General features: G+C 38.9%; 1 protein-coding gene across 1 annotated transcript in view; it reads right to left on the bottom strand.

The window, feature by feature from the left end:
• Positions 1–242: 242 nt before the first annotated feature.
• Positions 243–27,550, bottom strand: part of Pex7 (peroxisomal biogenesis factor 7) — a 60,081-nt gene continuing 32,773 nt past the window's right edge. The window contains exons 9-10 of the mRNA XM_028782602.1: positions 16,162–16,261; positions 243–1,356 (exon numbers count right to left, since the gene is read on the bottom strand). Of these exons, the coding sequence (XP_028638435.1) occupies positions 1,288–1,356; positions 16,162–16,261 (169 nt within the window). The 3' untranslated portion in view covers positions 243–1,287. The remainder of the gene's footprint in view (positions 1,357–16,161; positions 16,262–27,550) is intronic.

Below are 27,550 nucleotides of genomic sequence, written 5' to 3'. Positions count from 1 at the left end.
AGAATGGTCATCTTGACAATATTAATTCTACCAATCCAGGAACATGGAATGTCATTCCATCTTCTAATTTAAGGGCACATGAGCTGGCTCAGAGAGTAAAGGTGCCTGCCACCCAGCCCAAAATCTGGCTTCCATCAGTGAAAGGTTAAGAATTGACTCCTGAAAGTGGTCCTCGGACAGCCACACTTATGTAGTACCCACACACTTACATATACTCACACTAAAAATAAATATTAACACAATTAACATTCTCAAAAGCTTAAGAATTACAATTTTTGCCATTTATATAAAGCATACTTGACATACAAAATAAGTGCTATACAAAATGTTTTGTCTTACTAATTTTTCTACTTTAACATTTTCCAGTCAATATTTATAATTTTTCATTAAATGCTTAAAAAGTATAAGTTAAATCCACTTTAAAGGGCTATAACTAGAAGCCTTAGTAGGACCAAAAGCTTTTTTTTAAGTCATTTTTAAATTATTTAATTAATTTATTTACTTTGGATAGGGAATGGACAAGGTCTCATTTGGTAGCCTAGACTGGCCCAAGACTTGCAATCCTCCTGCCTCTGCTTCCCAAGGGATTATAGATGTGTGAAACCATGCCTAGCTAAGAGAGACAAGTCCTGGGTCCAGTACCTAAGAGGGTGTGAATACAAGGCATTGAAAACAAACTTAATCACAGCACTGTACAGCTAACAGCTCAGCATTCCTGAGAGAATATGGCAGGTACATGTGACACTCAACAGATAACTTCTGAGTAACTTAAATCTATGCCAGCATTTATTTATGAACATCAGCTGCATCTACATTAAATTAAAATTATATCCATAAACATAGTACATTTTTAAAAGGCAACCTCATTGACATGTCATAAATGATATATGATCAAGGCAGCTTATTTTGATTTTTATCAACAGGAGTGGTTTTATTTTATATCCAAAATGACAAATTAATAATAAAATATATTACTGCCCATGTAATCTCCTAACCTCCCATATTTTATGTCATTTTACAATACAGAGATAACATTTTAATAGACATTACAAGATATATTATAACAACAATTATTCTTTAGGATTTCAGAAAACATGGCTTATGTACCAGGATTACAATATGATACAATGTCTTTATCAGATACCTCAAAACTGATTTCCCTGTAAGTCTAAGAATTCTGAACTCTTATATACAGTACATATAAAGGCCTAATTCTATCAGTAGTTAATGTTCTGATGCTAAGTAGACCATCAGTCACTATCTGTTTTTTGACTAGAGCAGCGTGTCTTAACCAGGAACCGCGAGACAAACAGGGTCATAGATCTTTATGGTTTCATCCCAGGAACAGTCAGCTACCTACAAAACACAAACAAAGTCAGAAAAACATGCAGAACACAAAATTCAAACCTACCACAGATGCAAGCCTTGATCACCTAGCACATAAGTAAGTACAATTTTAAATATATCACACAGGGATATGTTTCTGATTGAGAGCTGTTTTCTGTAATTTTAAAGATACATTTTGGGGACTCTTTCCAGCTGACTGAAGCTGTCTGCACATTCCCTCCCTCACTGGAGAGGTACAAAATCCCCTGCCTCCTGAGACAATGCTGGAAACCTGTGTTAGCCTGAGAAATGAGACTATTTGCTCAACAGACAGTTTATTTTCCTGACAGTAAAGACATAGAGAGAGCAATGAAGAGCACACGGGCACAATACTTGGAGAGATTTGGATACAGGCAGAAGGTATAAGCTACGTATCAGTGGATGGACAAGGTATAGCTCTTCAAATCACAAAATGGCTCACCTGAGATTAGTCTGGAACACACTCTAGAGACCCTAAGCATATCCCACGGGCTAGCATCAAGACTTCACAGAGCTACAGCATTCCAGCTAAAGGCCCAGAGCTGAAACTCCACTCCACTAAAACAGCACCTCAAAAAAGGTGAACTGTCAATGATTACTTGCCTGACTAGGAAGTAAAACTTTTCCACTGTAGGGCACAAATATTAATTTGCACCTAAGTGTATATTTTCAAATGTTGGGACTTTCAGGTGAACACTAACTATCCCAGAGAAAATATTCGAAGAAATGAAACTGAGGTTTTTAATACACGGTATCTATAAATCAGGTTTCTGAATATCAATCCATTCTTCTTCAATTCTATTTCTTAGTCTTATTTAGGGTTTTCAACAATTAATATCAAGGCCACTGAATGAGCAAATGTTCTTAAAACTATACTTGAATAGTAATACAAGAAAAGACCAAAACTTTAATAAGGGATATTATCCAAATTAATGCAAATAATTATAGCATTCCTCTATCAATTAAATTATTTATTAAGTTCTATAAATTAAAACATGTTTATCGTGAAGGGTATGGCCCTCATGCCTCACTGGACAATGACAGGGGGACCAGAACCATTACAAGGTCCCCTTCAATTACTGGAGGTCAGGCCTCTATCCCTGCCTTCGCAAGATTAGAATCACCACAGCCCTTCTATACTTAGAGAAGGGAGGAGATGTCAGGGACATCCCTGCTTACACACTGAAGGCCTAAAATCAGCCATAGGCCTAAAATCAGCAGTAGGCCTGTCATACATGTATACTAACACCAAGTCTTGGGTCTCAGTGGAAAAACATTGAAACAGATGGCTATAAGCTAATGTAAACAGGCAGCTTTTGTGGAAATTTACCAGCCCAAGTAGTCATAGACCTTGTAAATAGGTAGCCTTGGCAGACAATACCAACTTAGATAAGGACAAGTGAATCATAGACAGAGTCATAGTGACTTATCCCCTGAACCCTTTCTTTCTTTCTTTCTTTCATCCTGTCTTTCTATGTTTATAACCCCTGTGTGAATGAATTATGATTTGAAAAAACAATAAATTATTTAAAAAAAAACATGTTTATAATAAAAATAAAGTTTAAAAATCTAGGATTTGACTAAAACAAAACCAAAGAAGCCCCCGAGTCATGGATGGTACAGTAATGGCCTCTCGGTAAGGAAAAGGCCTTGTACACATGTCCTTGTGGAGCCCCTCCTCAGTTCCCTTCAGTACCTAAGGCTGCAGGAAGCACGGCTTTCCTTTAACCCTAAGACTGCAGTCGTTAGAGGGTATCTCATCATCTCATAGCACCTATCTGTGGCTAACCTGAAGAAGATTTTTAAGACAGCTCAGAATAAAAGCTGACAAAAAGACAAACATTACAAAAAAGACTTCAAGAGAAGATGTACCTAGTCCTACTGCAACGTATATTATACCAAGACTGGTCAATATAGACTGGAGGACTGGGGCTGGGGGTGGGGGTGAGAGAGAAACTGGGAGGACAGAAGGGAGGGAAAGAAACAATCAGGATGTAAAATAATTAGGAGAAATAAGACTTCTAAAATAAATAGCATTGTTGAGGGAGAGACAGCTCAATCCACCTGAGGGGTGGTATGAAAAGTAATAGAGTTCAAGCTTCCTGTAACTATACACACATGAAGGCAATCTGAACGACACTGCCAAGTAATGGGAAGACAGAGCCCCAACTAGACATCTCTCATGATCAAATGAAGCTTCCAGTACAAGGAAGGGCTAATGTCTAGGTGAGTTCTTAGACAAAGAGATGCCATGGGGACCTCCAAACAACCTAGGGTATTGCCAAGGCTATTGGTAGCTCTCCACAAACTCACAGCAAAGCCTTATTGCTGAAGACAACATCTACACAACTCACTGAACATGGAGAAGTCAAGCTGGTGCCTACACAGAGCCTCCCCTATGTTCTAGCATCTTTGGCATAAGAAGTTACTTTGCATGCTACCAAAAGAAATACATGAACACCACCTCAGCTACAAACCTTCCAATCTACAAGGGGGACATGCCTGCAAGATACACTGGTGCAACAGTAACACAAACCACTATTTGGAGTAACTAACCAATATCTGTTTTAAGGCCCACTCCATGAGATGGATCCCATACCTACTCTTCTTGGGTGTCCAAGAACCTGAAACTAGATAGGCAAGAACCTAGGGGAAACCAAATGCTACTGTTCTGTTAAAGAAACGCTACAATGAAATGATTCCTAATGGCATTCTGCTAGATGCACAGATCTGTGCCATGCTCATCCATCACCAGACAAGCTTCTTTCTGCAACAGATGGGAACAAATATAAAGACCCAGAGCCAGGCATTATGCAGAGAATGAGAGACCTTAGAACAATCGGGCTAAAAGGGATCAAATCCCTCCTCTCGTGGCTCAGAGAACCATACAAAAGAGGAGGAGAAAAGAGTGTAAAATCCCAAGGGTATGGAGAATACCAAGGAATCTAGGCCTTCTAGGCACACAGGGCTGTGCACATATGAACACTCACAAACTGTGGCAGCATGCACAAGATCTGCACAGGTCACTAGACAGGGTCCCAGAGCTGGTCTCATAACTAAGCCTTGAACTAAAGTATGGTCCCAGAATCAGCATCACTTAGGCTGACATGCAGCTTAGAGTCTTCAAACCAAAGTCCTCAACAGTTTTCAAACATCAGTAAGTGAAACATGGTGTATGTGTATACAGGAGACAGGCAGGAATCAACTCCTGACCTCGAAGTATAAATGAAGAACATTCTCCAGATGTGCATTAAAATCCTCTGCAGAACTGTCATATGCAGTTAGAATGGAAAACCTCAGACACAGAGCACAATGTATAACAATTTTCTTAACTGGATTTTTGGAATCTTTAAGACATAGTTTTTTAGAGAAGTTTATTTGTAAAACCTTTGTGCTGTTAACTAAAAAAAAAAAAAGTGGGAGCTATGTATGGTAACGCATGTCTGTAATGACACCCCTCCACACTGGGGAGGCAAGCAGGAAGGTCAGGAGTTCGAGGGCATCCTTATTTATATCCTGAGCTCAAGCCCAGCTCTCAGGCTGCATGAAGACCTGTTTCAAATGAAACAAAACAAACTGTTAAAGTATATCCCCTCCCCAACAACTTCAAATATTGGGAGAATTAATATACACTTAGAAAATAATTTTCTTCTTTCCTTGATGGAAAAGTAGCAACGGATGTCACTGATGTAATGGAAAACAACACATGCAGTACTTTCTTTAAAATCCAAGTTTGATAAAGAAGAGAATGATAATCCCAGAGATACAAGGACTGTAAATATAATGGGAGTCTGCATTATACAGCCAGACTCAGTCTTTAACAAAGAAGAACACAAAAGATAAAGCATGAACAGTCACCACACAAAATCTCAAGCCCTCCCTGCAGCACTCCTAAACCAAGGTCTATGAGTCTTCCTGGTCCTGTTCTACAAAAGCCAAACCCAGGATACATACTCAGAGACATGGGGGAGTGACACCAACTATTTAAGCTATACTAACAATTGTTATTAACAGTAATTTAGGTTATAACAAGTTAATGTTTTTATCTTATTTGAGGTTTATAATATAATAATACTGTATCCTATTGGGTTCTAACTGGCCAGTGGTGATTTGTATACTAACTCATGTGTCAAATAAAATGATTTAGCAAACTCAGTTTCAAACTAACAAAAAGCAAAATCTGCTCTAGAAGAAATACCAGCTTCAGACAGAGGTGAGCACATCATGAGACTTGCACAGTGTGCTTTGTGACAGCCAGAGAACACAAGAACATGCTGAAGAACAGACAGTAGTTTCTAACGGCATTCATATATAGGCAGAGAGCATCGAAGGTGTACTTAAATGTGGAAAAGACAGAGCACACACAGGTGTCTGCTGGCTGGGGACAGTGGAAAAGGGGCAAGATGCTGGGCAGGGGTAAGAAAGACTGAAGGAAGAGCCCAAACCTCCAGCACTACGGAAGCAACTAATTTTCTTATGAAAAACTTAAATATTTGGACATGAGGCCTTTTTCCCCCCTGAGCATGCTTCAGGGTTTCTTGAGGGCTGGCTGCCAACCTTGTCGCCATGACCTACTTTCCTTACAGGAGGGCTGTACATGTGCAGGTCAAAGGGGAAGAGCTTCCAGGTTCCACAGCCCCTGCTCAAGGGTTTCCAGTGGAAATGTATTCCTTAACCTGCCAGCCACTGAGGCACAGCCATCCCTCAGTGCTTATCAATTTCTTTTAACTTGAGCCCCAAATATAAATTACATCATAAGAACTCAGAATTGATATACTGATATCAACATTATAGGTAAAACTGTGATTTGTCAAAATGGTTCGTTTTTGTATTTAATATAAAACCTGGAGAGAATCCATTTTCATTATTTGTAAAACCTGCAACCTTCTAATGACTTGAAAATAATTTAAAGTGCTTACGGTCTATGCCATGCACGCTCTATTTTAATCATTTTTCTTGGGGCTGGAGACATGGCTCAGAGGTTAAGAGCACTGACTGCTCTTCCAGAGGTCCAAAGTTCAATTCCCAGCAACACATGTGGCTCACAACCATATGTAATGAGATCTGGTGCCCTATTCTGGCATACAGACATATATTAAGCAGAACACTGTGCACATAATAATAAATAAATCTTTTAAAAAGTACTTTTATACATTAAAATGGGTATGTCTAATTTTAAAAATCTATACTCTATAGAAATAAGAAATATCCATTCCTGTACTAAATGGTCAATTTCTTTAGAACATACAATGAAACATTACTGGAAAACAGAATAGAACCGAATTATTTATCAAAACTAGCTAAATATAGCTATGGCATATATATCACAATATCACCACAGATAGAATGTTAGAGATCAGCGACACTGATGACTATTCCAGCACTTTCTGTGTGCCAACTACTAGGCAACATGCTATACAGACCCAAAGATATGAATGAAATAAATGTGTTCAATAGAGTTTATGATGAAAACTCATCTTTGGCGGATCAAATAAAACAACTGAGAACAGGCGCTGGAGTGATGGCTCATTAGTTAACAACACTGGCTACTCTTCTGTGGATCCAGGTTCAATTCTCAGTACCATACAGCAGTTCACCACTGTCTGAAAGTCAAGTGATCAGACACCCTCTTCTGACCTCTGTGGGCCCTAAGCATACATGTGGCACACAGATATACATGTAGATAAACCATCTATATATACTAAAATAAATAAATGAATAAATAAATAAGTAAATAGATAATTAAAACCAGAGGATATATTTAATACTATGGTGTTATGTGGATTCAGCTGGTAGAGGATGAAGACTATACTGAAAATGGCAGACATTTTCAGTACAAATACATTAGAAGGTGAGTTTATATCTTTGATTTTATTAATTAATAAAATGCTTGCACATGCTACTACTGATACAGCACTTCATCTCAGGTACACTAATATGGTCGCTCACGTAACAAAGACTTACCAAGGACCCATGAACAGATTTGCTTTACTGACAAGCTTCTACTTTCTATTTATCACTAGACTGTTTTCTCTCAATTTTGTGGGCAATTGCTTTTGTCCTTGGGAAACTTGCTCACTCTACTGTAATTATCTGCATGACATATGCCCTCCTTAGCAAGGATGAAGAGAACAGAAAGATGTAGAGAAAGGGATTTGGGGGAGAAAGTCACTAATGGCAAACTTTACATTTTAAAAAGGCAGGTCCATCATTGTCTAGCACATAATCACTTTGGTTGTCAACTGGACAGGGTCTGTACACCACCTTCTAGTGGCAGTCCAGGCCCAGATAGGGAAGAGGAGAAGCTGCCTTCTGCCTGCTCCTTACTCTGCTGCAACCTCACCCTGTTGCTGCTGCATCCCTTTGTTGACACGAGAGCCTCTAGCTTCTTAGGGCTTCCAGCCTAGACAGAGGACCAGCCCTCCAGGCCTCCTCCAGGCTTTCTGCACAGGACTCGGCAGAAGAGACACGCAGCCTCATGAGCCTCACATCAATCAATGCAAAAGAGTGGACAATACACTTTAAAGAATCCTCTGACTCATGACTCATTCACTCATTCATTCACTTATATAATACATACCACACGTAATTACTTAGTGCTCTACATTATTCTATTATGTAGCTTCTAGCATCAAAATATTTTTAAAAATTTAAAGCAATTATTTCTAAGTCACAGAGGAGAGAACAGTATCATCCTAAAGGTGAAAGGCAGACATACTCTGTTACAGGGAGAGATGGAGAACAGTGAGGGAACTTTGGAATAAAGCAAATAAAATGAAATTGGTCTGCCACAGGGCTGCAAAGGAAAGTAAGAACTTGAATTAGAAAAAAACACAATTTAAAACATATCTTGGAAGCAAAAATTAAAAGTTCAGATTCTGAAGATTCCCTTTGAAGGTTTCTAGGCAAAGATGACATAGTGACAACTTTAACTGTGTGGATTTGCAAATGAAGACTGCTCTGTTACATACCATTAACATGGTAACACAGAGCTCACCCACCCCCAACAGTGCTAGAGAAGCACTAGCTCTGGCCCAGTTAGTCCTTCTGAGTTAACTGACAGAATTTCATGTTTTAATATCCTGCAAGGTAGAACATGATGCTAAGCTGAATTTAAAGGATGGAAGGAAACAAGGAAATTTAGATGACTTCATAGGTTTCTAGATGACTCCACTGTACAATCAAGTTTCCAAGCCAGCCTAGGAATGCTGGAGCAAAAGCAAGACATATACACACAGATTACCTGGTGAAGGTAACTGGAGAACTGGGGCAGTAATCACTAGCACAGGGTTAAATGATGGCCCCAAGGTGAAGTTCTTCCTTAAGAGGAAACTGTGAATACTGGTGAATAATAGCTGTTTGTGAATACTGGTGAATAATAGCTGTGTGTGAATACTGGTGAATTGGAAACGCATTTAAAGACAAAAGAAAGATTAGGATGGTGGCCTTTAAATAATAGACTGGGAAGGGATTCTGCAACCAATGAAAGACAGAGACTTGTGGATAAGGTAGAAGATGAGATGCTGCCACCACAAGAGACAGTGAACGAGAAGAGGCAGGATAATGAAAACTAGACTCTGTCACAACATGAGTAACAGAACAGCTGAGGGCCACCAGCAAAAAACAGTTCAGGACTCAGGCCCAGCTCCCTGGCTGGGGGTGAGGACTAAGATTAGCTGGTGTATTTATTGTTCTGCTGTCTATTACTGTGATAAAACACTGACCAAAATCAACTTCAGGGAGGAAAAGGTTTATTTTAGCTTACAGCTTGTAGTCCAGGTAAGTCAGGACAGAAACTAAAGACAGGAACCTGAGGGAAGGAACTGAAGCAGAGAGCACAGAGAAATGCTGCTCACTGGCTTGCTCCCTGTGCCTTAGCTTTCTTATGGCACCTAGGACCATCTGAGTAGGGGCAGCACTACCCACAGTGGACTGAGCCCTGTCACATTAATCAAAAAGATGCCCTACAGACATGCAAAAGACAATCTGACTGGGGCATCTTCTTAACAGAGGCTCCTCCCAAGTGACTCTATCTTGTGTCAAGTTAAAAAGCAAACAAACCATCAAAAAGTCCTAAGCAGGATATTTAATCAAATTCTGGAGCCACTTATCCAGCACAGCTTACCATCGAGGAGACAGAGAACTTGTCAGGTCCTACAGGCTACTTGACATCCACAGCTCCTTAGCTCCAGTCAGGTGCTAATGTTTACTGGGTTTTCAAGTAGGGAGCCAGGTCCAACAGGACAGATGTGTGCTATCTGCTTTCCACACTCCCAACTCACTCAGGACATAGGCACTGGCCAGAGCATAAGCTACCTCAAGATGTACACACCGGGGAGTTCCAGGAAGACAGTAAAAGCTGACCAGATCACAGACTGCAAAGCTAAGCATGGCCAGCAGAAGGTCCTAGTAGGCAAAGCAGGAAAGCTCCTAAGTGACAAGCTATAGTGGAGACCCAACCCTCTTCTAGTACATTCATCTGAAAGACATGGCTCTCCAAGTTCAATGAGCAACCCTTTTGTAAAGGATCAGTCCATCTTTTGCTTGGGGTGAGGTATGTTTTTCATTTTAGTAGTTCTTTGACTTTGAGACAGGTCTCAGGATGTAACCTTGACTGGACTCACATGGGCAGTAAACCTCCTGCTTCTCTGATCAGGAGTGCTAACATTACAGGTGTGTGTCACAAACACCTAGATCATGTTTTTAACTCAGACACTGGTTGGTTTGGAGGGCTGAATTCTAGATCTCATGCTTGTGAGGTAAATGTGCATTTTTTAAAGTAGAAAGCTTATACTCAAATTCAAAGTTTAAATCTTTTTTTAACGACTAAAAATACAGTATTTATATAATAGTGCTTTCTAGAGAGACCACACAAATCTTTCAAATGTAACTGCTAGAATTTCATCATGAGAAAATGGCTAATTTTTATTAAGTATGTAGAGATGATAAATTGAAATGAAGTAATAATGTCTATGTTCCCAAAGAAAGAGCTGTGGAAGGAATGTGTACGGAAACATACATGAATCTGCACTTGGCTTACACTCTGAACTACGCATCAGTGAGCAGTCAAAGGATCAGGACTAATGCTACAGAGCACAAAGTCAGGAGGTGTAAAGATAAACTAGTATGTAGGATTTCAGTTATATAAGCGGGCATATTACATATCTAAGTGGGCCGAGAAGCACAGAGCTCACAACAGAAGAGGGCTCTCCCATTTAGACATAATAAGGAAAAAGGAAGAAAGAAAATGCAAGGACCGTATGAATCATGATCAGAGAAAAAATATCAAAGAAAAAATGTCTTAAGTGCAGGTCACTAAGCTAGTTAACAAGGAAAGACGAAGAGTTTTTCTCAGCAATTATCCTTAAAGAGTGACTGCAGACGTTTTATTTGTCAGGTTTTAAACTTTTAAAGAGGAGATCTTAACACTGTCAAGAAGAAAGGTGGTGTAAGAACGCCTTTGGACCTGTTTTCTCAGATCTTTAAGAATGGAGACACTAAAAAGAACAAGGATGACAAATACGAGACTCAGAAAGTCCACAGATAACATCAGCAAGGTCCTGTTAAGATCACAAGGTGGACAAGTTTTTGAGTGAGTATGAAAGATACTGAGAGGTGAGAGATATTTTCTAAGAATAAAATAAGAACAAAGGGTAAAACTGCACTGGCTTGCAATCAATGGCCACACATTATAAGAAGGATAATTAAGAAACATCAAAACTAACCATCAGCAATGGTGAACATGGCAAACTTTACTTAACTACAAATTCTTTCCAACTCCTTAAAGTAAAGTGGTATGTGACTTCCAAGGTTAGTCCCAAGATGCCTTGCGTCTTTTGCACTTGCTGTTAGAAGCATACAATGGCTAGATGAAGCTGAGCTTCTCCAAAAGACTCATGGCCTAGATGGCAACCAGACAAATGAGAATAAGGTCAAGGCAGGTCACCCTGCTCTATTTAGGCTGCCAACTGTCAGGAACCATGTGAGGGCCCCAGGTGAGACCAACACAAAGAAATGATAGGCTCAAACTGCTGACTCACAAACCTGTGAGCAAATAGCAAAACTGGTTTAAGCCACTAAACTGTGGAGTAGTTTAAGTAGTAAAAGAGAACTGTTAAGAGAGGAAGAGGAGGGGGAGAGAGAGAGGGAAGAGGAGAGGAAAGGAGAGGGAGAGGGAGTGCTCGTTCAGTGTGGGAAAATTGGATAGGCTCTGGGCTTGGAGCAATAACTCCCTTCATCAGAGGGGCTTCTCCTCTGACTTTGTCTGGGGAATTCTAAGCCCACCCATACACCTGCTGCTATCTGAGGAATATCACATAGCCTCAATTAGATTACAGGGTCAATTTCCTTTCTCCAGACAAAACCTGTTCAGCCAGCATCTGAGATTCCAGAAATGCTTCCCTATGCTAATGAGGTATTCTAGGTTAAGCCCCAAGCCAATGACCTTTGCCCATTCTGGATGTTCCTACCCTCAGTCCCCTAAAGCTTAATAAGCCTTGAATCACCCTAAGTAAAGTTGATCGACCTCCTGAGAGCTGGTCTCAATGATGAGAGTTTCTCACCAAATGCACCCACAGGATTACAGAACCCCCAGCAGGGAGACCAACAGTTCAGCATTTGTTAGGCCCTAGGTTTGAACCACAGCAGAACTTGAAGAAAACTAAATGTGTTCTAGCTCTACTAAAGTTACATATATGACAAAAAGATAAAAATTGGTTGAGATTTCCTAGCTTGAAAGGAAAGAAAGGTTAAAGTCTAAAACAAAACATAAACAAAATGGAAATGAAAAAACATAACTTTACAGTGAAGAGTATGGTAAGAACATGAAAGAAAATACAGAATGTAACTGGGTCTTAGAACTGAGTGTAGGGAAATCTTTTCTTCAAATGCAAAGTCTAATAATTAAAAAGTCTAAACCAAAAACAACTCTGCCAATGCTCTCTTGCTTTTAATTTGCATTTAAGTAGAAAGGGTTAAACTATTTACAGCACAACTGTTGATATGATTGGGCTTAAAGGTTTTTACATACAGGAGCAAATGATCTGGGAAGAGAGATAATTTTACTTCTCTTTTCCAATTTAGAAGTTGTATTTATTTTATACGTTTGAGAATTTTGCATGAGTACATGCATGTGTGTCACATGTAGACCAGGTGCTTAGAAGATTAGAAGAGGATCGGGTCCCCTGGAGCTGGAGCTATGGGTGGCTCTGAGCCACCATCCTCTGCAAAAGCTGGTAACTGCTAAACTGCCTTTCAAGCCCCAATGCTTTTCATTTCTCTTTCATGATTAATTCCTCAAGGTAAGACTTCCAAAACTATTCTAAAAAGAAATTGTAAGGGAGGGGATCCTCTGTCATGTCCTAACTATAGATGAGGTACTTTCAATCTCTTATTGGCTATTATGGTGAGATAACTATTTCATCTTCCCTTAAAAATTTTGATCAACTACCCCTTTTTCTAAACTTCTTAAAGGTTTTATAAATTTTTATTGAGACTGTTACAATTACCCTCAGATAATATAACTTTAAATATAGTCAGAAGAATGATGTCTTTTACAATGGTGTCTTTTCTTTCTAATTCCTCACGCCCAAGTACTATAACTCCAAATATTATACTTTTTTTTTTAGATTTATTTATTTTTGTATGTGTGAGTATACTATAATGGTCTTCAGACACACCAGAAGAGGACATCAGATCCCATTACAACTGGTTGTGAGCCACCATGTGGTTGCTGGGAATTGAACTCAGGATCTCTGAAAGAGCAGTCAGTGCTCTTAATTCCTGAGCCATCTCTCCAGCCCACATAATGTACTTTTACTTATAAACTATCCTCCATGAACAAGCCTTATTCTGTCTACCAGATATCCCATTTAAATATTTAAAATGAGAGATGTCTCAAACATTAATCTTTTAAAAAATTTGTGTACGTGTATGCACATGCACACAGCATATGTGTGGATATACGATTGTAGGCACACATGGAGATCAGAGGACAATTTAAGGTATTGGTCCTCACCGTCTACTGTGATTGAGACAGTCACTCATTGTTATATTGGCCAGGCTAGCTGACCCAAGAGCTTCTGTAGACTCTACTGTCTCTGCCTCCCACCTTGCTGTCAGAGCGCTAGGATTACAGACACACACTACTACTTCTTCTGGGTGCCCTTGGGGTCTGGGAATCTGAACTCAGGTCCTTATTCTTAGATGGAAAATGCTTTACTCAGTGGGACATCCTCCAGCCTCTCAAGCATAGCTCTTAACTGTTTCTGTTTCACACTGCATCCTCTTCCCCTAGCTCACAAGATCAGACCACTGCCCTTCTGGCCTTCAAGGGCTACCTCATCTCTTCTGCCCATTTTCATTAGTGACTGCCATTGTTCTACCTTCAAAGTTTTAGGTAGAACCATAGTTCAATCTAATGCATTATGAATCTTTCCATCTTTAGGATTCTAACTCACCAATATCTATCCTTTTTCTCTAGGTAATTTCAAGAGATCTCAACCTGGCTTCCTAGCTTTCACTTTACCCAGAGTCTATCAGCCCACAGCTACCAGAATTGTCTTTCAAAGACAAATCAAATTTTACCCATTTCTGTCATTTTATCAAATCCAGTGTGGTCTGAGCGCCCCATACAACCCCGTCTCTTCATGTGTCCTATCAGTTCCCATCGCGTTCTCTAGGTTCCAGACACAGTGACTTTCTTACTATTCTTTACAAAATGGCCACTGAATCAGGAAGAGAGTTTTCACCAGAAACTGACCTTGTTGCTCCTTTAGCTAGGACTTCTAGTCTATCAAAAATAAAGCTACCTAGCCTGTGATATTTTGTTTTAACAATATGAGCACAGATTAATACAGGGAAAATAAAAAATTCTGTTAATTATCTCACATTCAACATTTTAAAAATATGGTAAATAAGTCTACACAAATTTTTAAATTCTAGCATTTAAAAACTAATACTGTAAGTCAGGAAGATATGCATTCTTTCATTCTCTTGTGCTAGCTGCTCCCTTATCACAGGGTCTGTGGCAAACTATTATCATTGCCAGTTGAGTTATTTTTGTATCCTCAATATCTGCTCACTCAACTAGATCTGCAATAAGCCTCAGTTCCTCTGGATCTCTTAAGTCAAATACCTATTCTGATTACATACTCTTCCCAGACTTATCACAGTCACCCAATGGTCTGATTTAACAGACTAACTTCTTTTTAATGGCAGAAGACACGTTTATTTTTATTCCTCCTCAAATGTCTGCAATCAGTACCTCCACAAGGTCCTACATATGACAATGTATGTTAAAGGAACATACGAGAGGAAGCAGTCCTATTTCTATGGTCTCCTGTCTAGCACATCTGAACTACGGATTACAAGTTAAAGATCTCTGCTTCTCCACTCCTAGATGCTCTCAACAACAACTACACTTCCATAGTATAAATGAAAGTTAGTTAACCAAATGTTATTGGTACACATCAATTGCCAAGCTACAGACAAATAGATGGCCTTGCAATAAAATCTCTTATTGTTTAAGGATATATGTTCTAGTTGATTAACAAACCTCTGATTGGTCAGTTTTAATACCCCAGTCTATAGGAGATCTAGGAAACAGTGGTTATTTTTCAGGCTGGCATGAAGAACCATCACAAGCAAGGACAGAAGAGCTAAAGATGTCACCACAGTTCTGGAAGGCACCTCACAAAGAACAGGTAATAAAACTATGTATGCATGGATTCTCAGTGTATATTTGTGTCTGATGTGTACTGCCATGTCTCAATGGTATATTACAGCCTTTTCAAAATTAGGATAGCAAGTAACTACAACTATCTTCTCTTCAACTATCAATATGTTTTTCAGTATAATGCTTTTCAGAAAAGAAGCTACATCATTTAAGGTACATTATATTTACACTAAAGACAATTCTTCATTTTCTTTTATGGTAGGTTATTAAGCCAGTTTAAAACAATTATTTTACTGATAATGTAAATATTCTAAGGCTTATTGGAACTATTAAAAACAGAATTGTGTTGTTAAGTTCCTAAAGTAAAATAAGGCTGTGTGGTTACTTCAAGTTGTGGATACAATAGTGAAAAATGGGATTTTCTTTTAACCTGTAAAATTTAGCACAGAAGCAAAAATCTCTAATCGGCCTAGCACCCCCATGTACTAACATGTCCTGTTTACACTTTCAGTCTGTGCTCACGCACCTTATCACTAACCATATGAGGCTATTTCCATCTAACCTTACAATCTGTAATACTAAAACAGCCTTTTAGTGAACTCTGAAAACATAGCTCAAGTTCTCAAGAGGACAGAAGAGGAAAAATTAGTTTATTGACTAAAGCAGAAAATTTCTCCTGCTTTGTTCTCTGTCTGAGGCCTCCCATTGGGCCTGGGGTGTGGGGATGAGGAGACAGTCCAGAGAGAGACAATCTGTCAGCTATCTGGATGCCTTGTGCTGAGAGACTGCTGCTAGCTCTGAGGACAGAATATGCCCCTTTCCTCTTCCCTTTTCTTCCTGCCTCAGGGAGAGGCCAAAGTCTCCAGCACTTTAGACAGGGCATTTTGAGGATAGAGAACTCCCCTCTCTCCCCACATTTATTACCCAGATCATCAATCAAGACAGACCTTCAGAGGAAAGCTGAGTCACTCTCCTTCCTTTTCTGTCCCCCGCCCTCTCACACTCATTCACACACAGAGAAGGTCTGATTAGCTAAGTGCATACCCTAAGGGCCACAGGTTCCGTATCAGAGCTGGTTATTAACTGTGCATGTAGAAAAACCATGAAATTGTACCCATTACCTCAGTGGGACTCTGGAGACTTAGGTCTAAGCCACAAGTAAACTCTGTGTGATGCTCCACTGTTTCCAGAAGCGGATCAGGCTTTGAAAAATTCCAGAATCTGTGACAATAAAAAGAGAGAGGGGAGAAAAAGAAAATACAAGTGCTAAAACACTTCTATGAACAAGTAGATACATGATGGCATAGAAAAGATTTTATCACAACAGGCTCAACTAACTCACAAATGCCCATCCCACCATTGATTTCCATAAAACACCTAGTAAGGAAAGCACGTGCTCCATTCTAATAGGTCAAAGAACAAAAGAAAATTACTAATCTGCCAAGTTTTAAAAAAAAATTACTGTGTTCTCATTTTGATAGCTTATAAAACAGAAGCTTAGAAAGATTTGTTTAGAAAAAAAATTGTTAAACTCTGAAGGGCATTTGGCAGTGCTTTCTCTCCTAGGTGTTTCTCAAAGTAATCATGTCTGGAAAACAAGAGTATTGGATTAGATGAACTCTTAACATTTTGTGATTTTTTAAAATTCTATTTCATTTCTAAACAAATAATATGAAAAGCACTTAAGTTTAATTTACATTTCAACAGCAATTCAAATTCTTTAAAATGAACCTGTTCTCCTGTGAATATCACTGTAAACTCTGACACTCTCTTTTCAGGCATAGCCTTTCTTAGAGATTCCCCATCAATGTCATTTCCAGAGGCAAGTCAATAGTTTATATTCTACTTCTTTTTTATAAACTGAGACTGACAATATTTACCATAATACAGCTCTGATTTCTGTTGTTCAGAACATTTTTCTCTATTTTCAATACATAAATTAGTATTTGAGCTTTATAAAGCTTTGTCTGCTTAACATCTTTTTATGTATTCTAAACACACTATAAAACAGCACATTCACAGTCCTAGGAATCATCTCCTAATTCAGCTTTTCTAATGATGTACAATGTGGAACATGCTGGAGGTTGGGCTGGCCTCTCTGAAAGAGAGCAAACATACAAAACCAACAGTCACAGTTTGTTTAACCTGGTGGTATTATTTCCCTAATAAACACAGTGCTGGCCTTATTAAGTTTTGAAAAGGACTGTTGCTATGGATAATCTCCTGTGTGGGTAGCAGAGAGATACTAAACAAACAGCTCATTTATCTGATTACTGAGAGCTACAGAATATTTAGGGAGAGGATTTTGCTTTTGAAAATGTATCTTTTCAAAATAAATGAGGGTACGAGCCACAAACCTTCTCAGAAATGCTAATGGTAGTTTTCTTGGTTTTGCATGCTTGTTCCTAGACAGTGAGTTGTACCAAGACCAAATTTTCTGAATCTTAACAATGTTTATATAAGCAAAAGTAAGCTTGTAATTGTACAGTTTTGTTTCTAAAAACCAGTTATACACTAATTTGCATTATTTGAGACAATAATCAGATGCTTTTGCATATGTATCCAAAATGTTCCAACCATTCATAATGGTTTTTAAAATATGCATTTAGTATGACAAAAATGAATTAAGGGAAAGTTGAAGGTAGGAAAGTAAGTTGGACCCTTCAATGAGATTAATAAATAACAATACATTCCCTGAAGTCTTATGTGCTTGACAGGAAGGAGTTTGAAGATGCTAAGCTTTCTAGCAGTCACCAGGAAACACATTATCAAGTCCTAGACTTGCATCTGTAAACATACTCCTCACTGCTCACTCAGGAGGAAACTCTCTTTTGAGAAATTATAGGCAAGATTATGTTTATATGTTTTTAAAAATGTTATTGAGACCTCTTCAATACACAGAGACATGCCACGAGCTGTCACTTGTCAGTCAATGGCATCACCCAAAGGATCTCTAGTGTCAGCTAGCATAACCCAGCTACTCAGCTCTTTGATTTCACTGTGCAGTTAGGTTTATTTCGAAAGAGTGGGTAGGCTAAGTCATCTTTATATAAAGTGTAAACTTGTTATATTAGAAGTTTTCAAGGAGAATAATGAACAACAGGATCCAGGAATACAATTTCTGTTACTGCTGTTGTGAGCCAGTTAAGGTAATGCTTCATGAGAACGAAAGAGTGGGCGTTGTGAACTGCAAAGACCTGAGACAAGGACGTGTGTGTGTGTGTGTGTGTGTGTGTGTGTGTGTGTGTCCATCCAAATGGCTGCAAGCATGAGGCGTCTGAGAGACCTAAGAGTCCATTTGGATGTGCTCAGTGTGAAACTAAATGGGCCCCACAGGCCTGGAAGCTCCAAACTTAGTCACAGCCAACAAAACTTCAAGAACATCATCAATCAAGTGTTTGTGTGAGTTTATTTTAAAAAGAAAAAAAAAAGACCTCAAACAAAATTCATGATAAAAGGTCCTAAATTTAAAAAACAACTAAAAGCCTCAAAGTAAAACACCAAAACAAGCTGCCATCACCAAAGCATCTCAGAAGCACACATGAGAAACCCCGAGGTGAAAATGAAGGAGAGACTGTAATTCAGAACAGCAAATGGGACAGTGGCTAATCGTGGAGGGAGAACTGTGGCTTCTCATTTCTTTTCTCTACCACTTTTTTGTTTCCCTTCAGTTTTTTGAGACAAAGTCTCATGTAGCCCAGGATAGCTTTGAGCTGAATATGCATCTAAGGCTGGTCTTAAACTCCTGATCTTCCTGCTTTAGCCTCCTAATGCTGGGATGACAGGTATGCTATGCTATACCTCACTTCTGAAGCTTCAATTTTCTCAAGGGAAACAAGAGCCAGGAAAGGTAAAACATGTGCACACACACACACACACACACACACACACACACACACACACACTGATACTGCAATTTAAATTTGGTATACTAAAACGTATTGTTAAAATATCATTAAATGTGGTAAATCACATAAGCTAAATAAACTGAAAAAACAAACTAGGCAGTATGCCAGCAGACTACAGTTTATCTTCAAATTGTAAATAGTTTTTAGTAACAAAAGAAATACTTGTATCACTCCCCTCAATGCCTCTGATTTAGCAGAAGAAATACTTGTAGTAGCAACCATGGTGGATATTCCAGTGTATATGCTTCCAGAATGGTTACACTTAACTCCAGTCAAGCCCCACCAGCAAGAGTGAGTTATCAGTGGCAAAGTGTTTCTCTAAGTTTCCTTATTGTACAATGAAGTAAGCAGCCTGTTCTTCCCTTGCAACCTTCTTCTGGACTCACCACAGCAAACAGGGGTTGTTCTTTTCTGGTAGAAGTCGTCCAGAGACACCATTAGCTGGGCAGATAAGGGACATTGTTTTCCAGTGAATGTTTGTTTTGGTGCAGCATATACACTACTTGGTGCCTTTTTGTCTCTTGGCTGATAAAATCACTGACTATTTAAGCTCTCTGATAGAAAGTAAATACTGGACAAGACTCCAATGATTAAAATATGGCAGAACTGTAGGGCATTTTTCATTTAAATTGGAGATCATATTACAAGTTACTTTTTGTCTTCTGACTCCACTGTTTTTTTTTAACAAAGCAAGTATAAAGCATTATTAAATAGAACATCAAAATTATTTTAAGAATTAGGCAGAAGCTACCTGTGTCACTGAGATGTAATCTGAAATGTTTACAGTAACACTTCTGAAGTGTAGGCAACAGGTGAATTTAGCAAAATACTTCAAAGCACTCTTAAGACCTCATCCTTTCCCATGACTAACTGCAGCCATGAGACAGCCATCTACTCCTTAGGACTCTGCTACCACAAGAGAAGACAAGGGCCTGCTTTGGTCACTTTCAGTGTGTTGCATGTGTGTTAGGTAGAGTTGTATGTTCAGTTTTAAATACATGCCACCACCATAATCTCCTCCACTTGTGTTGCTAATGGCCAAGTCTCTAGAACAAAGAGCAGAGAATGTCACACTTCTTTCACATTCAAGGACAAGGAAGGTGCTGCACAAGAAGTCAATGGTTGGTCTCTGGTAGCCTAGGCTGACACTGAACTCACTGTGCAGGGCTCATTTGGGAGAGCAGGGATGTAAGAAGCGATGGACTGGAGGTCTATTTAAGTAGAATTAAGTCGGATGATTAATGGAACCAAGAAATTCAGGATGAGCCCATGTTTCTAGTTCTGTGGATTAATTTACAGATCTGTCATCCTCTGGTAGCCTCGAAGCTCCTTGAATTGAGGGACAGTCTTATTCTTTATATTTTTGCATGTATAGAAGTGTCTGACATAGGCTGGACACATAGCTCAGTGAGAGCACTAAATTAGCATGTGAAAGGCCCTAGGTTCAATCCCTAGCACCGAGAACACAAAGTGTCTGCTCCACAGACCACCAGAGAATCCCCGGGAGTGGATGAAAAACATTTAGCACATGACAGATAACAAATCCCAGCCTCACACATAGATTCCCAAATAATGGACCACGGACTCATTCAGAAAACAAAAAAATACCTCAAATCTGTGCCTGAAAATTCCAACTGAGTGGCATTCCTGGAAAAGCTTATCTTAGGAAATGCTGGTGCCCAGCGAACTAAGTTTAGGGACCACCATCTAAAGCAATGCTTCTTAAGTATACTTCAACAGACACAGAATTGATAATCTCCCCTTAGACCAACAGCAGTTTCAGGCAGAAAGAGAAAGCCAACAAAGTCAATAGTGCAGTGGTTCTTGACCCTGGCTACCCTGAAACCAACTGAGAAGAAATGTTAAAAAAAAAAAAAAATCCAATGACTGAGTCCCTGATGTAGAGGGAGGCATTACCCAACAACTCAATCACTGATTTTTAGACCAATAGTTTTCAAACTTAAGCTCACATCAGGATCACCTGGAGGACCTACTGCAAACAAATTCAAAAGCTCTGGAATTTCCCAAGACATTTTGGAAGAAACAAGTCCTAAGTGCTGGTCAGGCATGATGGTACTGTGGGAATCACTGCCCCAAGGTTGCTACAAGTGAGAATTTATTCACACTCTTTTGACTCCAGCAAAACTCTGGGGAGGGACAAATATGTTAGAGACTAAGTCCCAGAGGTAAAGAAATGCTGTTATTTCATGCAAATTATCTTCACCTACAAGGCTGCTTTCTTCTACATTATTAATAGAAAGCAATGAAATTCAATTTCAATGCTCCTCTTTTCCAGTCATCAACAAATAAAGATGATCCAAGACTGAGCTTCCACTTTATCTTCAGCGAGATTCCTCATGTAGCACAGTGGATGGTGACTTCATGTTGTTTTATAAACTTGCTTTTGAGGGTCTGGGGAGACAGCTTGATCAGTAATGTGTCTGCCATACAAACATGAGCCTCTGAGCTCCATCCCCAGTGCCCATATAGACAGCCAGAAATGGTATGGTGGTGTGTGCTTGCAACCCATCCCCTGAGGGGACAAAGACAGGGGCTCAATGGCAGGCAGTCTAACCTAGTCCAGAGAACCAGGTCCCACTGAAAGACCCTGTCTCAAGATGCGCACACTTCTCAGCTTAGGCTAGGGAAAATCTCACAATTCTCAACATCATACCTAATGAGCAGCAGCTCCAAAAGTACACAGTCTAGTCACAGCATGCCCGCTACCTCTTTACTCAATCAAGGGAGCTCAAGAGATCATGTATAGGCAGCATCTATGATTCTCCAGGTAGTTTTGATGAATACTCTGAAGGTTCAAACAGGCTTGCATCAACTCAGTTTCGCCCTACCTTCTCGAACATAGAAAATTCCATACGCTAAAGCCCATGCCAAAACTCCATTAGTCAAACAACTTACATTCAAAACCAACACCCTAAGGAAATGATGAGCCAACATAAACTTCCATAACAGAGTTCAGAAACTTCTTTCCTCTTCTAGTATCTTTGTAAGCACTCAGTTCATGTTCTCAGTTGCTGTATTATCTCTTCCTAACTGACATCGACTCAACTGCTCAGCTCCTTCTCTCACCAAACACACTCATCTTTTGCACTGAATGTCAAAAAACTGGACATCCTTATAGTTACAAAAGAAGTCGATTGTTTCATGGCACATAAAATCCAACAGTAAGACTGATGATAAAGTCATGGTTCCACTATTTAATTCTCACCACTTTGAGGGGAGCCTGAAAATAAAAATCTTAGCCTAACAAAACAATTTTACAAAGAGGTAAAATTCATCCATATTTATCAGTATCTAATGCTTGCTGATTTGCACAAATGGAAAGCTATTTTGTTTTTTGTTTTGATTCTGGTACTAATAACTGTAACAGAAATTAAGTTTAAAACCGAAAAGCTCTAATTGTCGGGTAATATAAAACAAATTAATGGTTAATTTTGGAAAACTACTCAACAGTTTTTGAAGATTTTTAAACAGCCACAAATATCCAGAAGTGATGTCATGCTTACAAATGTTCAATGTGAAACATAATAAAAATTCTAGACTTAGCTTCTCTGTCAAAATGAATTAATTATAATATTTCAATTAAAACCTTAATCAGATCAATATTTTCAAGAGGCAAGCTCCAATTCATCACAGCAAGCATCCAGCCTAGAGCATATGATGAATTAAAGAAACCATTAGGTTGATGGAAGGCTGGCTCTGAGAGTACTCATGGCTGCGGTCCACAGGCGTGCAGGGGGATGGATTAAGAACACCACATCTCAACAAGAGGAGTAAAGGAAAATGCTCCCATAAAGCCTATTGTTTGTTAGCACGAAGAGTCATGAAATCTTTTTTGCAACTGAATTTTAAATATTTTGGTAAAAAGAAATAAAGTTGGAAAAATTTTATTTTTCAAATGAATTTCAAGAAACTGGCTGTGGTAACAAAAGAAGTTGATTGCTTAATGGCACATAAAATCCACGATGAAGTCATGGGCCCACTTATGAAATAGTATCAATATCAGTATTTTGATCAATAATGTCCTAAGACCAGCCTATGCACATTTGGACTGGTAACTACCGAGGGAAAGTAGAACCCAGAGCTAATGAGAATTTTGCATAACAGGCAGATGACACTCTCTAGGAAGTGTGCTTTAGAGCATCATATCTAAATAGTAAAAACTAACTTACAACCATTAAACTCAGAACCACTGCCCAGCTGTGCTCTGACTGCTACTTAGCTATACCACAGGAAATAGTTAATGTCCTCATTCTGACGCTGAATGGCTAGGAACTAGTCCCCCAGGGCTGGACAGTTGTAGACTGTCTATATAGCGTATAGTCAGTCTCTTTTCTTACCCTAACTCCCTACTCAGCAGACACTGGGCACACAGATAGGGAGGAGACAGAAGAAGCCAGACAAAGATGGAGAAACACAGAAAATGCAGACCAACAATGCTACTTTTCTTCTTGTGACAGGACATGGAAGTGTGGTGAAAAGAAAGGAAACCAGCTCCCAAGAGGGGCTGAAAGCAGGAGCATGTACTCAGAGTAAAGACCTCAGTTCTCCCTCAGACCCAGTGGATTCTCATCCTGAGAAACATCCCCCCTTCCCACTAACTACAAAGGGTTTCTGTTTTACACATATGTGCACATGCAGGCACACACATGCCTAAATAACAGAAAGACAAGAAACTGCTGAGTGTAAGATGAAAACAGATAAATACTTATTGTTTATACTCTCTGTATAGTCCATTCCATTAAACTGAATCTATACTCTAGACTGGAGTTTCAGGACAGACCACAAGTGTGAATTATTTACCCCTGAGCTTTCGGAGCATATTAAACTATGACCAGCTGACTTGTAGAACCCAGTTGATCTGAGTAAACAGACTCACTCTTGTGCAAATAGCGAACAGAAGGAAAGACCCAAGTTTTCTGCTCAACTCTCTCCATACCTCTTAAATAATGCACAGATGCGATTCCTAAGAGCAGTCTCCAGTGCAGCTCTCCAAAGCCTCGGTCCTGAGTAGCCACTCCCATGTCTTCTCACTGCTGCTTCTGACTGTACTACATAATCTACTCAGAGTTTACTGAGCCATCTTTCATTTTCAGATATGCCCTTTCCTCCCCTATTCCCTATTACAGAACAAAGGCAAAGCAGCATATCCTTAAGAAAAAAGAAACATACCACAAAACTTATCTCATTGCCTTACTGAAACTACAGAACAGAACTCTTAAAAATATAATGCAAATTAACTGTCAAAATCCATAACTTTTGTACTAGAACTAATCAGCACAATTGAGAGTTCAAAGCAGCTTCACACTGCACTAAGTCAAAGCTCACCTCCTACACCTGTGTTAGGCTGCGGACAACACATGCACTCGGCTTGATTCTTAAAGAAAACTGTTTCACTAAAGAATTCTCAAAATGGTCTGTACTCAAAAATCAGGATATTTAAAATAAAAAAGTCTCACAAGTTCTTCTTTAACATATATTCTCTCATTTTGTAGGAAATTATTTTGATTTTTTTAATGTGGCATTTAACTTACAAAGTTATAGTTCACTTCATGAAAAGATCTCTCCAATACAGCAATGACTGACAGAGGATTTATACATGTCATCTTGGAAATAATTAACAATTTACAGCATTTACATGTTACTTTGTAATTGTAGGGCAAACTGAAAACACCTATGTGTGACTGGCGCACTTACTGATGGGGACCCCAGTACAACTTCCCCAAAGGTTTCAGGCCACTCTACTTCCCATGCAAACAGACCAATTTCTCCTTAAAAACAGTTTCTCATTCAAACACTGAATTCAGTTTTCTTAATGCCTACTTCAAACATAACTAAAGTGAAATCATGTTTTTGAGCTTTTATAATTAGAATGACCCAAGTCATCATAATTTTCCATCTAACTTAAGTTCACTTATATTTGTAAACACTTATTTACCAGATCCCAGTGGCTAGAGACAAACAATACAACGCACAAGTCCCACCCTGGAATCAATCAATGTGCTCTGTCAACACAAAATATGTTTAAAACTAAGTGTCCTTGAAAGAATTAAACAAATATGGGAACAAATATCCTTCTTAAACAGAAAGTCAAAGACAATTACATTGAGATACCCTCTTAATATCAGAGATATTATTAAACTGTCAAGCAACATACAAAAATATGCTTGGCTGACAGAGATGTGTATGCTTACTATATTTCAAAGGTGTCGCATTTAGATGCCTTGAGAAGGTTAACAATTAACATCATACATTAGGCCCAGGAAGAAAGCCACAGAGGAATTAGACACTGTCTTAAAGGCAGTGATGAGACGCTGCATGGCTGCAGCTCCCCCATGCTTGTTGTCTGTTTGCTCTCCCTGACCTTTCTGTGGGGAAGGGGCTAGGTACAGTGGAAATGAACGGTCGGTGAGACAAAGTACAGAGCCAGCTATACTATCTGTTTACTTTGGCTGACCTTTTTTTTAGGGAAAGGGGAAGAAGAATCTGCCTGTGGAAATCTCTGCTAATAAGCACAAGGATCAAAAGCTCATCAAGCACAGCAGAGCTAAGACACCAGACAGGCAGATCCCATGAGGGAATGTGACAATGACAAAGGTATTTTATTGGTAATCCTTTTGTCCAGATTCTAAGTTAGCAAAATCCAATTAAAAATCATCCTCCTACTTTGCAATAAAATAACTGATCCTTATCTTACTCCAAATTAAATATTAAGTCACACTATTAAAAGCCATTAGCAAGAAACATTTTAGTATCATATTTAGCATGAGTAAATATTTTACTATTTTATGAAAGTTTTTATTTTGAAATTGTCAATCCACACAAAAAATCAAACACTGAAATAATAAATATCATATATCCTTCTTCTAGTTCACAACTATTAAAAATTTACAATATTTTCTTAGCTTCCTCTCTTTACATACATGTATGTGTAATACTTTTGTTAAATGATTTGAAAGTAAATTTTAGACATTTTGCATTCAGTGTCTGTGATTTTGCTAAGTTTTATAATTTCTAATCCTAAATATTAGATATAATTTATTGTGAAATAGTACAACATAAGTACAAAATTTAAAAAAAAAACTAAAATTTATTGACTATCTTATATGTGCCAGACATGATGTGAACAGCTTCTATTTAATTACATTTAAATGTCATAAAAATTATGGAGGAAATAAAGGCTGAAAGAGATGGATAGCAGAAGAGATACAAACTAAAGTTGTGCGCCACCACCGCCCTAAGGAGCAAGTGGTAGCCTTTTTTTTTTTTTTTCTTTTGGTTTTTCGAGACAGGGTTTCTCTGTATAGCCCTGGCTGTCCTGGAACTCACTCTGTAGACCAGGCTGGGAGATACAAACTATGAAACACAGACATGGCTACTTAGCTATGGATCTGAACAATACACCACACATATCCATTGCCACACAGTGACCCTGTTCTGGTTCCTGCTGAACTATATACATCGCCAGTTCACTTCTACCTCACCTTCAAGCGACAATAAAAATTCCTACTCACATGACTCCTCAGTGGCTTTTAGCAAAATCATTACCTTATTAATGTAATGATAGGTAAAGCAAGAATGATTAAAACCTCAAGTCTCCCTGAGGTAGTTGCATTTTAAAATAGGAAACTTATTACTATTAGCATCTGTTTTAGAACATCTGCTATTTTTTAGACACTAATTATGAGCCAAGAACATTTTGGGTACTACTTCATTGAAACCTCTAAACATTCCTGCAAAATGGAAAGGCACCATTTCCATTTCTCCATGGCTAAAAAGTAGAAGGGGCAGCCTTTCACTCACTCAACTGACTAAAAGGGCCACACAGTCATTGCATTCAGAAATATCCAGCCCAGAGAATGTTTCCAAATTTCTCTAAAGAATAAGAAATGTGGAGGAATAGGACTAGTCTTTGTGACTTCTTACCCCTGGTTTTACTTCTCTCCCAACTCCAAGGGGAAGAGGCCACGTGTAGGCTGACTGTTTTTCTTGCTCTAAAATAAAAGTGACTACTTCATCCTAGAAGATTAGAGCTGAAATGGCCCTTACATCCAAAGACAGATGGTCTTCTGTTACTGCCAATTCTGCCTTTAAGGTTGACAATAACAGGACACTTAGCACTTAGTGTGCCAGCATTCGTGTGTGTCAGCTCACTGGGTCATCAGAACAATCTCTATTGTTGTTGTTGCTCTATCGTCTCCACTTTACAAATGTAGACTACAAGCTACACAGTGTTCAGTTAACTTGCTCAAGTTTATATGGCTAGTAGTAGGTATACACCCTGCCTCCATTATGAAGGCATCCAAGTATATGCTGGTCCCAATGATTCTACAAGTATGTCTTCAATTATTCTCTACCTCTATTTATGACTACGTATGTCTTGCTATACCAACAAAACTGAAAGGCTTACGCCTGCTTCTATTCTCCAGTCTTCCTCTTTTGTCATTTCCTGCCATGGTCTGAATGTAAACTGTCCTCTGTGGCGTCTTATGTTTGAACATTTGGACCCCAGCATGGAGTGGTTCTTGAAGTAGGTCCTCACTGGAGCAAGATGGTTGCTAGGCCAGGCCTTAATGTTTCTTAG

Source organism: Grammomys surdaster, unplaced genomic scaffold (assembly GCF_004785775.1).
Source record: "Grammomys surdaster isolate TR1022 unplaced genomic scaffold, NIH_TR_1.0 806, whole genome shotgun sequence".
NCBI lineage: Eukaryota > Metazoa > Chordata > Mammalia > Rodentia > Muridae > Grammomys > Grammomys surdaster.
Note: the sequence above shows the minus strand (reverse complement) of the source record. Positions and strands in the feature narration are given on the sequence as shown.